This window comes from Musca autumnalis, unplaced genomic scaffold, assembly GCF_047663935.1.
Source record: "Musca autumnalis isolate F117 unplaced genomic scaffold, ASM4766393v1 scaffold_4, whole genome shotgun sequence".
Classification (NCBI taxonomy): Eukaryota; Metazoa; Arthropoda; class Insecta; order Diptera; family Muscidae; genus Musca; species Musca autumnalis.
The window spans coordinates 20,724,683-20,741,030 of record NW_027411977.1 but is presented as its reverse complement, the minus strand read 5'-3'; the positions used below and the strand labels follow the sequence as shown (position 1 = coordinate 20,741,030).

Sequence of the window (16,348 nt, the reverse complement as noted above, 5' to 3'; positions counted from 1 at the left end):
AAAAATACACATTTTTAACGCAGGTAAAAAGCAAACATGTATCATTTTTATTTCTGATACATTTAGTTGCATTTTCGAGGAACAATGTATGAGTGTGTGCAACTGATGAAGTATTTTGACGAAGTTTACATCCCATCGAAGCAGTCACTTTCCTGGAACTGGAGATAGATCCAGAGCCAGATAGAACAGAAGAACGAACATACAAACATAATAAACACCGTTACAACAACAACGAATTTTAAACAACACAAAGCAAATGACGATACGGAAGTCAGCCAGACATTTTGGAAGTTTCTAGCGTATATTTTTAAGGCGTTTATGGGGTAGATACTATACACAGTGGACCTACTTATTCCTCTGAAAGACCCTATCAACACAATCTACACCTAAAGAAACCAAAATCCTTCTTGCACACAAAACCTTACATATTTACAATGAGCGAAATCATCCGAAGTGTCCTCAATATATGTATCGTTAGCCACCCATATTGTGCCAGAACCCTATTAAGTTGCCAGAGTATGCCAGCAGAGGCTATTCGTACAGACCGATTTCCCTCCTTTCACCAATAGCGAAGAAGCACTACTCGCGATGATGAGAAGAAGAAAGCCCAGTACCACAAAAGCATTACACACCATATCCATACATATCAGTCGAGAACTGATCTAGAACAGGCCGTGCGACGGAACAGTCAACGCCACACTTTCATTAATCGTGGGACAGCGGATTGGCAAGGTTTCAGAGAGTTCACTAATAAATGCTTCAGAGAACTGCCCAATCCCTCTGATGTTCGGGTAGCAGAGAGGAAATTCCGAGACATCATCACTGCAGCAGCCGCTCTCTTTATTCCTGCTGGTCGAATACCTGAAATAAGACCCAATTTCCCAGCAGAGGCGACGGGATTAGCTAATGAGCGTGATGAGCTTCGCCGTACGAACCCTAACGACCCCAGAGTCAGGGAACTGACAATGGAAGTCAATAGATTAGTCAGTGAACACAAGCGGAAAAAGTGGCTAGAACATCTGAAGTGCTGCAATATTGGAGCCGGTTGTAATAAATTGTGGACAACGGTTAAGGCGCTATCGGACCCTGGTAGGAGAGACGATCGGACATCTGTCACGTTTAACGGCGTGGCTGTGACAGATCCGAAGAGGTGCGCTGGCTATTTCTGCCGACAATTTATCGAGCACCCCGATAGCGACCAGCCACAATTTACGATGGATGATGATGCAGATGTTATCCGAGGCGCAAAGTCATCCAAAGCGCATGGACCTGACGGAATTTCTATGGTGATGCTAAAACAGCTATATGACCCGGGAGTCTAGTATTTAAGCAAGGTCCTCAACTTAACGCTAGCCACCCTAATAGTTCCCGATGCCTGGAAGATGGGCAGGGTAGTCCCGCTGCTGAAACTTAGCAAAGAAGCCAGTAGAGGTGAGTCATACAGACCGATTTCACTTCTATCGCCAGTAGCAAAGATACTCGAGGCATTACTCCTCCCCAGCATCAGAACGTGTTATCCAGTTGCGGATCATCAACACGGATTCCGGAAACAGCATAGTACCACAACAACACTGCACACCATTTCCACATATATTGGACGAGGAATCAACCAGGACAAACCATATCACCGAACAGTGATGGGAGCATTTGCTCTGACCAAAGCGTTTGATACGGTCAGCCATGCTAGGCTGTTCGAGGATATAGAGAATATTACCCTCCGGCCTTGTCTGAAACGCTGGGTCATCAACTATTTGTGTGGTCGCCAGTCATACGTGGAATTCCAAACCCCGTAGAGTGAAGCAGGGAGTTCCCCAAGGAGGCGTGATATCTCCGGAACTGTTTAACAGCTACCTCTCTGAAATTCCACGCTCTCCCGACGGCATTGAGTTAACGTATGCGGATGATTGTACACTCATGGCGTCAGGTCCCAACATCGGTAACGTTTGTGACAGGCTAAATGCCTATCTCATTGATCTTGTAGAGTTTTTCCACGCGAGGAATATGAAAATGTCCACCACTAAGTCGCCACACTATTTACCCCATGGACGGCGCAAATGAAGCTCCCATTGAATGTGCAGGTCGACGGTGCAATTATTCCGACCTCAAACTACCCCAAAGTTCTAGGGGTCACATTCGATAGCATGTATAAGTCGTCCCAGCATACTACAGTTATCTGCGTTAAGCTGAGAAACAGGGCCAAGGTCAAGTCCCTAGCCGGCAACACTTGGATGCGGATAAAGAAACCTTGTTAACCACCTACAACGCTAACGTAAGTGATACGCAATGGGATAAACTACAAATCTGCCAGAATGCTGCCTGAGAACAGCTACAGGGTGTCACCTCATGTCTGCAGTGGACCATTTACATGAGGAGACCAAGATCCTTCCTGTGCGTCGACACAACAGGATGTTGACGATGCAGTACTTGCTTGGGCAAGACAACCCAAATCACCATCTGGTGGATATGCATGAACCCCCCAGGCAAGTTAGGGAGGATTATCGAGATCTGGAGTGAGAGGTCCAAAGATATAAAAGAGAACCTCTAGATCAGCGTGCATACCAGGCAGGTTTAAGGGACATTCACACTGATGCGGTTGCGAATATCGTCCTCGACGATCATCCATCACCCGTGGCAGCAGAAGAACAACAGCTGCCAAGGCAAACGAGATTCGTGTTGGCACAACTTAGATCTGATTGGAGTAGCCGCCTCAATTCTTACTGGGCCAAGATTGATGCACGCGGAGTATCTGCCCAGCATGTGACACCGGTCCGCATACTACGCAGCACCTGTTTAACTGTCCAGCCAACCCGACTAACTTAACTCCACTCTCTCCTTGGACGAATCCTATTCAGGTGGCGTCCTTTCTGAACTTGGAGCTGGAGGCAGAGTCAAATCAATAAAATAAAGATTTACATGTACTTATAGAAGCTGCTAAAACAACAACATGGCTCTTGAACGATGCCTTCAACCATACCATAGAGAATAATTTATATACGTTTACACGTCTGTCGTTTGTGAAATTCTGAAATAGAGTAAAACAGGAAGCTCCCCTAGGTGTGATGAACTGTTTAACACGTTCGCGGATGTGAATGCTTAGCATTCATTTTGATGGTGACGTAGGAGGAGCAAAGTCAATGTTTAGTAATGTACTTGTGAACAATCGTATGTTTTTGTGATTAATGCATGGTACAATAAGGAAGGTAGAACAGGTTCGGAAAAACCATAGAAAATCAACCCTACACGTATGCCCGCTTCCTTTCATATATTTTATTTTTGAAACTAATTAAATTAAATCTACTTAAAACATTGCTGCTACATTGGTGTGTGGTTGTTATTGTTGTAGCAACGCAAATATCTTCTCTTGGGTATTATTTCAGTTATCTGGTTCTGTTTCCACTGTATGCAGACTCCAAAATTCTGCAACCTGGACTGGTTTCGTTATAAACTATCAGAAGACAGGTGAGTGGGGTTAGCTAGGCAGCTTAACAATTTCTGCTTGTCATGTGGTCCGTGGCATATATTCAGCCAGATGCGAATTGAGACCAACATAAGTATGAAAATCATAATAGAATTGACATGATTCTTCAGTTTTTATCACATTCAAAAACGAGCTTAATATCGAAGAATGAGTAGTCCAAAACTCTGTATTTGAGTACACTACATTAAAATCAGTATTTGAGTACACTATTAGGAAAGAAGAAGGTCAACGCTATAAGTCTATTTCCAAATTTGTAATTTTTGGAGTAGTGTTTTATTGGGGGAGTTACATACTATAAACGTTGAGTTTTCTATTGAATAAATCAACATTAAATAAAAATTAATATTTATAACAGAATAGTTTTTCATTGCAAACTGTAATTTTACTTTCTCTTTGAAAAATTGCCTTTTCCTTTCGGTTTAGATTTCTTGGAATAGTTCTTGCTGTTGGAACGGCGTTTTTCTTCCCATGCCAATTGTTTCTGTGATGATTTGTCTTTATTGAAAACAGCATTTGATGTACCTTGACCCTTGGTCTTGCCAGTTTCCTCTAAGAGTTCAGCAAAATCATCGGCTGCAGCAAATAGTGAACTCATGTCTGAAAAAAATAAATAAAACCACAATTAGTTAATAATTATTAAAAATATTTACAGAAAATTATGCTACCTGTGCTATGTTTCAATTTCTTGGCAAATGAACGTTCATTCAAAGCTGATGCATCCTTTTTAGATTTCTTGGCTTTGGGTGGTCGCATTTCATCATCAGACATTTCTTCAGACATAGAATTATCACCATCATCAAAATCGTCTTCCCCATCCAAACCAAATTCTTCATCGTCATCATCTTCTTCAATATCATCATCATCATCATCTTCGTTGAAATCAATAGAACCTTCTTCATCATCCGAAACATCATTACCCTCAAATTCCACATCCCCATCAATTTCCTCATCTTCATCATCCACATCCTCATCGTCGCCATCATCATCACCCCAATCAGCATCGATATCTTCAACATCATCTTCATCCGCAGATTTCTTTTTACTTTTGGCTTTTTTAATTTTTCCATCTGACTTTCCTGGTTCAACACCCAAATCTTTAAGGAAATCGAGTTCCTCTGGATCACTAACCACACCATCTTCTTCTTTCTGGGCCTTTTTCGACTTCTTACCGAAAAATCCATCCAAATAGTCTTCAAATTCATCATCATCTACATCACGTGCCTGTAGATGACCACCTTCTTCTTCATCATCATCATCACCGTCGGTTTTAGTCTTAACTAATTCCGCTTGTTTACGTTTGTGTTCAAGATAATTAAATATGAACATTTCCTCCTCGGTACAGTTGTTTTTGGTTAGCGATTTCACAGACATTCCTCGTGATCCATAAGATTTGTATGATTTGTGTGTTAATGGATGTTGGGAAGCTGGGGATTTATCATCTAGTTTTTTGGGATTTTTAAACGAAAATCTTTCAAGGAAATGAGCCAAACCGAAATCTCTCAATGGATCACCGTAATAATCAATACGTTTATCTGGAAAAGGATGAAATTTAATTGTGAGAAGCTTGTGGTAACTTTTAGGGCCACCACTAGGATTATTAAATATTTCAAAAGTATTATTGCGATCCGTGTGGTGTCCATAAACATAACATGTTCCAAATGTGACCGTAGATAGTTACTAACTACTTACTATTCAAAACATTTTCAGCAAAAACTTCAATTGTGGGATGTATATGTCTACGCAGCAATAACAATTCATTTTGCAACGCAAATTCAGCTCCAGCAAAGTCTGGTACACGATGGAAGGGATCATATTTACTTGGCGCCATATCTTTTACTTTAACATCACCCGTATTATTTACTGCAACCTTAGTGTGATGCCATGAAGAGCCGCCTGTGGACAATGGTTTTTCCTCCTTTTCATTTGTGTCTTCAGTCCCTTCTTCCTTACTGGCATCTTCGGGAGCATCTTCATATTTTTCTTCACCATCACTATCGAATTTATTTAACTCTTCATCGGTGGGTAGAATTTTTGGTGCTACAGGAGCTGTTGAGGAGTTATCGGCATTTTTCTTCACATACTCAGGACACAATTCCTTGCGTGTTTGCAGCAACTTTTGTATGACAATCAAACAACCTGCCGCCACATTTGAGGGCGTATACAAAGCCAATTGTAAAAGCCTCTTCACAAAGGCTTGCGCCCGTGGGACATGAGAATCAATGTACACTGCACGATGTACAATATGCAACAGCTGGGCCGCCGCCTTATTGCCAATTGTGGTGAGGTTCATGTCCAATAACTTTTTATAGAGGGCATTATAGAAACGATCACCCTTTTCAGTTTTTACCGTTACCAATTGCAATAACAAACCCAATGTTTGTATAGACACATGTATATCGGCCAAATGGACCAAACGATAAATGGTATCCTGCATATCTTTGCTCAACAATTCTTTATTTCCATCCGTAGGCTTAGCCTCAACAATGGCCTTTTGTAAACATCTTAAAATGGCTTGCATGGTACGGCTGTTCACAGCGCCTCTTTGTACTAAAACTTTGAAAAGGGCAAAACAGATATTCACCAATTTGGTGCAAACTTCTGGTCTACCAGCAGGAGCAATACTGGCCAGAAAACACAGGGCAAAATGTTGGGCTCTTTCGGAAATATTGTTACGGAAAAGTAACTTTTCAGCTTCGGTTACAATTACACCACACATATTTGGATGTCTGTGGGACACATCCGTTAGATGATGTAGAGCCTTTGACGCCACTTTGGGCAGGGGATCACCCAACTTATTTATCAGCATGGTAAGAAGCATTTGCTCTTTTTCAGGAGCATACATAAGCAATTGTGATGCTGCCACAATGGATGTTGTCTTATTGTTTTCTTGGCCACCTTGTAAACTTTGTTGTAGATTTTTAAGGAATTCTGTAATTGGAAAGGGTTTTAATAATATTTCTTAAATAACGAACTCAATTTTACTCCTTACCAAAATACAAATCTTTTAATTCATTTTCAAAATGCCAATATGCATAAATTCTCCTCTGTTGTTCTTTTGTTATGTTGCTATCTTTACGCAGTGCTTTCCAATCGGCACCACGCATTTGTATAGAATATAATTTACGAAAAGCTGGTAAAAGAACTTCTTTCCATAAATCAGTTATAATTGCTGTGACTTCAACACATGATTTGTTGGACATTTTTGTGAAGCCAATCAATGTGGATAAAGCTTCCAAATTGGCCAAGGGATTACTTGTAACCAACAAAGCGCCGGCATTAGCCCGATCTTTGGCAGTACCTTTGTGCAAGGCAGTCTGTAACCAGCGGGCATCCGAGGGATTTTCTACAAAAATAGACATCTAAGTTTAAAGGATTTATGTTTAGAAATAGTTCCTCTTACTTTTCATAAATGATGATTTCTCTTGTTCGTATGAGCTACGACACAAATTGTGCAGCTCCATTTGTTCACTGTCTTTCATATCCAAAATTTCTTCGCTGGATGGATACTGGGAGTACTAAAATACAATTTTATTAAAAATTGCTTCTCCTTTCTTAGTGGATCACTGTAATACTTACCACCTCATACCATTTCTTAGGTGTCTCTGCATCATCAATATCATCATTCTTTGTGTGCTTTGTTGGAACACCACCCTTTTCCTTCTTTACCTTAACAGGTTTTTTAGTATTAACATCTTCGTTGTCGCCCACTGCCTCCTTGGCCTCTTTGTTTTTCTTTTTCTTCTGAGATTTTTCCTCTGTCACAACATCACCTTCATCATCAAAGATGATTTTCTTATTTTTAGGACCTCCTTCTCCAGCCATAACAACCATTTTCAGAATTTTCTTCCGACCGTTTCCCGACAATTAAGCTATCAAAACAAAACAGAAAAAACAGAAAAACGTGTTAGTAGAGTTCTGTAGAAACGAGCTAGCTCAAACGAACCAGCATTGCCAGATGATTTTTATGAAAAGTCGTCAAAATGACGATAGTCCGGTTTTTCATTCTGCAATTTTACTCGTTCCATTTTTATTATTCAATTTAAATTTATTTCATGGTATAAGTAAAGAGGTAGATTTAAATGAAAAAAATCTATAGAACCCTTGTTTTTCCTGAATTCCTAAAACTTCAAAATTAAGCAACAAGTGGGTTTGTTTACAACACCAATTTTGAGCATTTTATAAAAATCGCGAAAAATGAATGAAGGACCAATGTTTCTTCGCATAATCAAGTTGTGGGTATGTTAAAATGCTTGTTTGAATGATAACCTGATGAATTATTTCCATACAAATATTCCAAAAATAATTTTAAAAATCATTGAATTCGATTGTTTTTTAAAATTGTTTGACATATTATTCCAACACCACACACACATACACAGTTTGTGTATATTGTTTTGAAGTTTTAGGAATACTCGAATGAAAAAAATTTAAATTGGCATAAAGCTTTGGCTAACCTTTCTTATTAAACCATGATTTATTTTCAATATTAATGCCCATGGTAGAACAAATAGAAGGTAAAGTTAATACTACAACAAATACAACTCGAACAACAACCACAAAGGAATTTGTTTTTGTTTGTAACGTTACTGCCAGTTGTACTTGTAAACCATGGTACAATAATACAGGTAGCATTATCATGCCAGCTGATGGTAACATAATGTGTCAACTGCATTGAATTGATGTCAAATTTTGACACCTTATGTTACCAACAAATGCCGATGCGGCTACCTGTGTATTTGTACCATGTTGTAAACAAAACAATGAAATGTCCATGGTTTAATAAGAAAGGTTAGCCAAAGCTTTTTGTCAATTTAAATTTTTTCATTCGAGCAGACAACGAAGCCGACCCAGTTTTTCGACTCGCTCAGTACATTTGACACACAGTCGGCGGCGGCGCGCCGATTAGTTTACTAACTGGCGGCTAATTTTGCCATATTTTGTAGTACACAAATTGCCGTAAAGAAAAGTTTTTTTGAGAGATCGTGGGGAGGAAATATTCTTGATGATTTTGTTGTTCTACTAAAAAATGTTAACATTTTGTAACTATTATAAATTATAAATTTATAAGGCCCATACCTATATACGGGCGTATATCCAGGGCGTGTGTGATGAAAAAAGTAGAACACATGTATTCTTATGAGAACTACCGAAATACGTCGAGCATATACTTTTTGTAAGTTGAACAAATTCAACTATGACAGAACGTTTTGTATGCGTGTGTGTGTGATTTGTATTTTGAAAACAAAAGCCCAACAAAACCTGAAATCCAATTAATTGTAAAGGAAAATTATTAATTTTACGAATGAAAACATTTAAATAAGTTTTGGTCGCGGATTTGGGTAATACGGACGCTCAGAGAGCGTTGTTGTGGTAGAAAGGTGAAATATTTGTGTACGTCCCGTCTTTATTTAGGTTTAGCAGTAAAGGAAAAATTGTTTAATGCCATGTTCATACCAGGGGCTCAATTCTAAATATATTTGTCAATATTTTTCATTTCATTTTTTCATAGAACAAGAATCCAGCCCCAGCATCTGAATCACGTCGTTCGTTATCATAATTAGGTACACGAATTAACCCGTTCATACGACATGGTTAACAATTCATAGCAACATATTCATATCGTCGTTGTCATTCTTAAATGTTCCATACGCCATTTGCCTGATTCTAGAAAAACTCAAGTTAATGTTTTAGTACATACAGGCTAGATGTGGAGCAAAAATCCAATACTTTGCGAGCTCAGTTCTACTTAACTAAACTCAAAGAATATATTAGGAGTTTATTTTAGTCAGATATCTGTTATAGTCTAAAATTTATGGCCAATTTTTATAAATGAAAAAGGTTGTTTTGTTCCATAGGATCTTTTTTCATGTTTTTGACAAATTGTGTCACATGGAACACTTTATGTCACATTTTAATAAACAAACTTTTGATCAATTGCGTTCTACCTCCGTTATGTGAAGTGCTGGCGTAGAGCTGAGATTTCGAGGGCTTTAATAAAACATTTGCAGTAGAAAATAAATACTTTAGGGGTCATTGTTATACGTTTTCTTTACATTTATTTAAGGAGTGGACTCCTCCACTTTCGAAAAATATAATTTTTTTAAGCTTATTTTTATTGTCTTATTTCATCGTTTAATCCTTTCGAAAAAAAAAAACAATAATCGTTCTTTGAACTATTGATAGTGGCAATAATTAATTAATCAATTAATTTTCTGGCATTTTAATTATCTTACATGTCTTTTGTGTAGCAGGAGGCGTTAAATTGAAGCAAAAATAAATTTTAGTTTCATATAAAAATACATTTTAAAACATATTGATTTAAAAACTATTCGTATTCAGTTTTGAAACCTACAGCCTGTTTCTGTATGTCGAAAGAAGAATGTGTGCGAATGAAACACGTCCAAACTCTTGTGTGTATTTCAAATTTGTTTTTTGTTGTGAAGCAAAAGCAAAGGTAAAATTATTTCGAAAACTAAAGTTCGGGTGTGTTTCATTCGCACACATTCTTCTTTCGACATACAGAAACTGGCTGCTAGTCTTTTAAAACAATTTTTTCCATACGCCACATTGTTCGCAACTTGACAAAATTGGGCAATTTTTATAAACATTATCCATACGCCAAACGGTATGGATATGGAACAAAAAAAGTTCAAAGTTCTTTTGTTCCATAGGCCAGACTTTATGGATATGGAACAAAACAGCAGATTTTATATCTCGAAAACTATAAGAGATAGAGGAAACCAGACTAGAAATTCGGGAAGAGCAGGGTTGAAAACTTTGAATGGTACCTGTACGAATCTTGTTTTGACATCTGCAGCAAACTTGTAGATAAGAGCAAGAAGAAAATATTTGGAGGAATAGTGAACTCGAAAAATTGCATTTATTGCCTCAAATTTTATAATATATCTAAAAATTCTATAATTTGTGAATATTTCGCAGCTTATCTCCCAAAATGTTAAATTCTTCTTAATATTACCTTTTGGGAAAATATTCTCTGGAATGTAAACACAACTCTTCAGAACATTATATTGTTGTAAAATGCCTCTATCGCCTTGTTTATGGCCCCGGCACATACGGTACGTTGTGCGTTGCGTCACGCGTTAAAAACAACAACCACATGAAAAAAATGAAAGTGATGCCAAGTTTGTTCTTGAAGTTTTCATGTGGTTGTTGTAACGCGACGCTCAACGCGCCGTATGTGCCGGGGCCTTTATAGCAAATTTTTCAACAACAATTTGGTAAATATTTAAATAATTCATTGAAATCACCTACATGAGAATAAACAGCCTGTATGAACATTGTTTGAAATACATAAGTTTTGTAAAAGGTATGTTATGAAATACCCCTTAAACATCGTGAAATAACAATTTTAGAGTTCCAGAATGTTCTGAAGAATTGATGGTCACATTATTTGGACAATTTTTAGAATGGTTACTTGTTTCAACTTCCAACAGTTTAGTTGTTACTGACCAGAATTTCAGATATTATGTAAACTTTTCTATATTTTAACGAGTTTTATGCAGCTTTTCCTTGTTCATCTGTTTGACACATAAGTTCTACTACTTTAGTGCTACAATATTGCTGAAGACTGCAAAGAATTGCGGATACATTGGTATCCAATATCATGGAAGTCCCTAAAAACCTGTCCTGAATTATCAAAGGGTTCGAGTTTGTCACCGCCCTCCAGCAATAAGTGCCGAACTGACATGTGTATGAAAAGAGCCAACACAGTCTGGGTTGTTTTCGCAAAACATTACTGGTGTAATTTAATTAGTACTGTGAGAACTATACGAAATAAAGTTTAAAATCTATCCGAGAACACGCAACCTGTTCTTAAGGCCAGAACAGAATCAATCGTCGCTTGCTTCCCCAAATGTCAAATTATAAAGGAATACCAGAGCCTCTTTGCAAATCCGCTTGCGTTCCACTTTAGGGGCCTCTGGCATTCCTTTACAATTTGACATTTGGAAAGCGAGCAAAGCAAGCGACGATTGTTTCTGTTCTGGTCATGCATAAATGTTTGAACTTTTGTACGGCGTGCGCCATCTCCAATCGAGTAGACGGCGGCGATTTTTAGCCGATTTGAGCCGATGTAATCGGCGGCGGGCTAAAACCTTAAAAAAAGAGAAGCGGCGGCGCGCCGCCGACCGAACATCGACTCGCTTCCACCTCTGCATTCGAGTATGCCTAAAACTTCAAAACAATATAAACAAACTGTGTATGTGTGTGTGTGATGTTTGAATAATATGCCAAACAATTTTAAAAACAATCGAATTCAATGATTTTTAAAATTGTTTTTAGACCATTTGTATGGAAGAAATTGGTGAGATTTGCATTGAAACAATCAGTTTATCATATTCACAACTCGATTATGTGGAGAAAACTTAACTATTCATTCATTTTTCGCGTTTTTTTATAAAATGCGCAAAAAATGGATTGTAAACAAACCCACTTGTTGCTTTTATTTTGAAGTTTTAGGAATTCAAGTAAAACAAGGGTTCTAAAGATTTTTTTCATTTAAATCTACCTCTTTACTTATACCATGGAAATGTCTATAAATTATTGGAATTAAAACAACTAATAATTTTTCACATTTGGTTGAATATTTTGGAAAACATGAATGAAAATTCGTTACATTTTCAATTTTTATGTTTCCACATCATTCCACTAAATGCATAAATTCTCGCAGAAAGTAGAATTCTTACAGAAAAGTTTGGGGTCGCTGGAAATTCATAGAAAAAGGAGAAGCTGTTTCAATGCTTTGTTTTAGAAATCAAAGAAGAACATGTTTATTAGGGCTTTATTTTTTTAAATTTTAACAAAATACCTCACATATTAACATACGTTGTTACAGGTTACAGATCATTGATATGAAGAAGTCTTTCTGGGAAATGGTTTTTTTCCGAATGATATTGTTACGAATGTAACTGATAGGTTTAAGTTACTTTAGTTTAATTTCCGTTAATTTAAAAATTTGAATTGTAACGCATAGTTTTATTACAAAAAAAAAAACATTGTTCCACAACATCCCATATGGGACAAGGGAGACTTCTCTCATATCAATGAGTGAACCCCGATTCATATTTAGCTGAATGATATGGGACCTACTGTTTATCGCCGAGTCCGAACGGCGTGTCCTCAGACACCACTTATAGAGAAGTTTTTCAAGGCTGAAATACTCAGGAAATGTCGCCAACATTACTGAGGGGTATTTTGCCACCGTTGAAAAATGTTTGGTGTTGCTTGGCCGGGGAATCGAACCACCGACCTTCTGCGTGCAAGGCGGGCGTGCATACCATTGCACCACGGTGGCACACAAAAGTTTTATTACGCAGTTACTTTATTTAAGCAACAACAACAACTACCATGTAGAAATCTCTTCATCATTCTAGTTCTTTACCTTTCATTAATAAGCTTTTGTTTTGCCATAATCATGTAATTATCGTTTAGTTTTTTACTTCTTTATTTCTTGCATTTGTTTGTTGTTGTAATTACGTCATTACTGTGTTTGTCCACTGTATTCAGCGTTGTCAGTATTGAGGATTTTTCCCCAAATTGGGGAATTTTTATTTCAAATGGGGAAAAAAATTTCGACTTGGGGAATTGGGAAAATGTTGAGGAAATCTGAAAAATATTTGGGGATTTTTGGGGAATTTCATTTTTGACTAATTACTTCAGATTATCTGATATTTTTTAATTTGAGTACGTGAATAGTAGTAGAGCACGCGTGATGCAAAAATAACATGCATCATACACTAACTGATCGCATCTGTAATAATTTATGACAGATTTGAAGTGTTATCATGCGGTTCGACGACTGACAGCGTACTAGAACAGTGGGTTGCATTGAAATAACATTTTCCACCATTTCTATGGCTGAAGTGGACTTAACTGCGGAAATGATTTCTGGATTGATGGGCAATGATGAAATTAAACTTTATTTAACATTCATGGCTCCAACTATAAAAGAGATAAATATGCTTAGGCCCGTTATTATATTCTTTTTGTAGTTAAATGTTGGCCAATATCGGACAGATAACCCGTCTTTTATTCCTACAAGTTTTCTTTAATAATAAGTGTCAGATACAGTGAATCACAGTCAAAAGTATCCACTTCAGTTTCTTTCATTAAAACTGCGATTGCTAAGAATTGGTAAATGATAGCGATTTCATTCCTTTTTATATTTTTACATTAGTGTCTTAACTTAAATATTATAAAACAAAATTAACGAAATTCAGGTAAATTTAGATAAAAAATAAAAATGATTAAACCACATCGATTTCAACCTCACAGTGAAAAGTATGCACTCTAAAAGTTTCATGAAACAAAAAGGATTTTTTAGGGTTTCAGCCCTTGGTATGACATCCTTTATTATCCTTTACAGCTTTTATCCTTTTTGGCAAAAATTTAACTAAATCTTCGGTGCACGATATCTGAATTTTTCCCCATCCTTTTTATATTTGTCTCCAAAATACTCCATAAATTATCTATAGGATTCAAATCCGGGGATCGGGGAGGTGTTTGAATCACTTTTGGACAGTTACGTAGCATCCATTTTGGAAAAATATGTGATTTGTGCTCGGGCTCATACATATATTCAAATTATCCTTTCAGAATGTTTAAATAATACATCTTATCCTTAATTCCTTCGATAAAGACACGATTTCCTACACCGGAAGCACTCATGCAACGCCATACCACAACAGAGTCTCCTCTGTGCTTTACTTTTGAAATTGTGTGTTTGGGGTCCAAGGCGGTATTTGCCCTATGGCCAAAACAGACTGTCAATGAAAGCAATGAAGACAACTTTAACCTGTTTTGGTCATATGGAACAAATAAGGTATGTCATAGGGCAAAAGACCGAATATCTTAAACGCTGTTAATACAAATGCTGAAACCGATGCCTGCAAATATGCAATTTCTTAAATTTACAAGCAATTTTACCCCAATATTTGCAGCAATTTACTGGGTCAACACAATTTTAGCTCTATACGAACCTTTTTAGAACCAGTCAACACAAAAATCTCCACGTATGTTTACGAATCGCAATGGAGAAAGTTATCATTCGTAAATTGGAGATGGTATTAAATATGCTTTCCGTTCCAACAAGTAATTATTAAGTAGAAAGAATCTTCTATTTTGAACCATATTCAGAAATAAAATGCAGTACGAGTTACTTGAATAAATAATCAATTTTCCAACAGCTCAATTTGTTGTAGAAATTTTGACCCACCTAAAGACATGTTACAACTATTTCATTATAAAAATTCACATAAATCCAATGAGACTAATGATTCAGAATCACTTGAAAATGAAGTTTTCAATGTCGCTAGTTTTATGCATATATAAATGTATAGAATACTTTACAAGTTTTATGATATGAATTTCAATAGTAAAATAAAACTACTTTTGACTTTTTTTGTAATTATTTGTTAAAATTTTTTTGGGGATTTTTTTGAGGAAATTCAATAAAATCTGGGGAATTTTGGGGAAAAGTTTCGGACAAGTTGGGGAAAAGAGCCTAAAAAATACTGGCAACGCTGACTGTATTGATCCATGTATGTGAGTCTGGTTGTTCGCTTAGAGGTAGTTTACACTATCTATCAATGTCATATGACACGAAATAAAAACATTCCATATCTACCCACAGAGGCGATGTGGAGACGTAATTTTATTATATTTTTGTTGGGGTGGACGCACAGAATAATTTTCGTAAGGAAAATCTCCAATATTCCACGTATTAGTGAATATTTAACGATGGAAAATTTCATGTCATATGACATTTACATATAGTGTAAACTACCCCTTAGTGCGAATGTGCGTCTGTGTGTTCGTTGTACAGATTCGAGGTGTTGCCATATGTTCTAGATATTTCTCGAACAGGGAGACTTTGGGGTATAAATACAGGGGAACTGGCAATGACGGGTGAGTTGTGTTTTAAGCGTTGAACTGAACAGATCGGTTAAAGAATAGCTGCGTGCTAACTAGAGACTTGCTGTGTGCTTAGTAATTAGAGTCGGTTACGAATAAGTGTAATAAAGTAAATAAAGCATTGTAGAAACGTAATCTAAAACGAACCCTGTTTTATTTGGTACAAATCGTATCGAGGAATAAAACAACGTCTACACGGAGATTAGTTAAATCTAATTCCGTAACAATATATTTTTTTTTCTCAAAAAATATATGTCCCTAATGTACATCGGAATAGAAATAAATGTATAAAAAGTCATATGAAATTTGACACTAACGTTACAACCCAGTTCAGTCAGCTGTGTATTGCTGCTACCTTTTCTTATTCTACCATGATTAATGCCCCTTCCGACCTTAGTCCCGGTCCACACTAGAGTGAATTTCATTAAAAAATTTCATGAAATTAGGCGTTCTTAGGTCGAATTCCCCACAACAGCAATGTCATGTTTTTACTCTACTATGGAACTCGATCTAGAGACGCATAATTTCATGCCAAAATTTCAGTGAAATTACTCTAGTGTGGCCCGGGACTTAAGGTAGAAACACAATGAAATACGCCACTTTTCCACGCTTATGCTTAGTTTACATTCGTCGTCGTTTCGTGATTTCGAAGGCGTTTCGTGATTTCGCGCGGAATCAAGCAAAATTTATAATGATTTCGCATAAAAAAAAAGGAAATCATCTCATTTCGTGATTTCAGCGAAATCAACATCGAAATCACAGTACACATCATATACAACCCTGTTTTTGCCTAAAAAAGTACCAAAAGTTTTCACGTATTACAATAAACATGGTAGATGGTCAATTGCTGCAACAAAAAATTTTATTATAAAAATTTGTAAACAATGTGAAAAAAATATTAAATTACTTTGTTACAATGCTATTTTTAATTGTGTTCCC

The 16,348-nt window shown here is 36.8% G+C and overlaps 1 protein-coding gene across 1 annotated transcript; it reads right to left on the bottom strand.

The window, feature by feature from the left end:
• Window positions 1-3,712: 3,712 nt before the first annotated feature.
• Window positions 3,713-7,422, bottom strand: Noc1 (Nucleolar complex protein 1). Its single transcript, XM_073986007.1, has 6 exons — window positions 7,055-7,422; window positions 6,879-6,993; window positions 6,468-6,821; window positions 5,168-6,406; window positions 4,144-5,010; window positions 3,713-4,075 (listed from the first exon to the last, which is right to left on the bottom strand). The coding sequence occupies exons 1-6, from the start codon at window positions 7,307-7,309 to the stop codon at window positions 3,861-3,863; spliced, it is 3,045 nt and encodes a 1,014-aa protein (XP_073842108.1). The 5' UTR covers window positions 7,310-7,422; the 3' UTR covers window positions 3,713-3,860.
• Between the last annotated feature and the right edge of the window lie 8,926 nt (window positions 7,423-16,348).

Excerpts from the sequence above, each read along its gene's own strand:
- Noc1 (XM_073986007.1), bottom strand. The coding sequence starts at position 7,309 with ATGGTTGTTATGGCTGGAGAAGGAGGTCCTAAAAATAAGAAAATCATC. Across the intron at positions 6,822-6,878 it reads GAAATCATCATTTATGAAAA|AAAATCCCTCGGATGCCCGC; the intron begins GTAAGAGGAACT and ends CTATTTTTGTAG. Across the intron at positions 6,407-6,467 it reads ATTAAAAGATTTGTATTTTG|AATTCCTTAAAAATCTACAA; the intron begins GTAAGGAGTAAA and ends TTCCAATTACAG.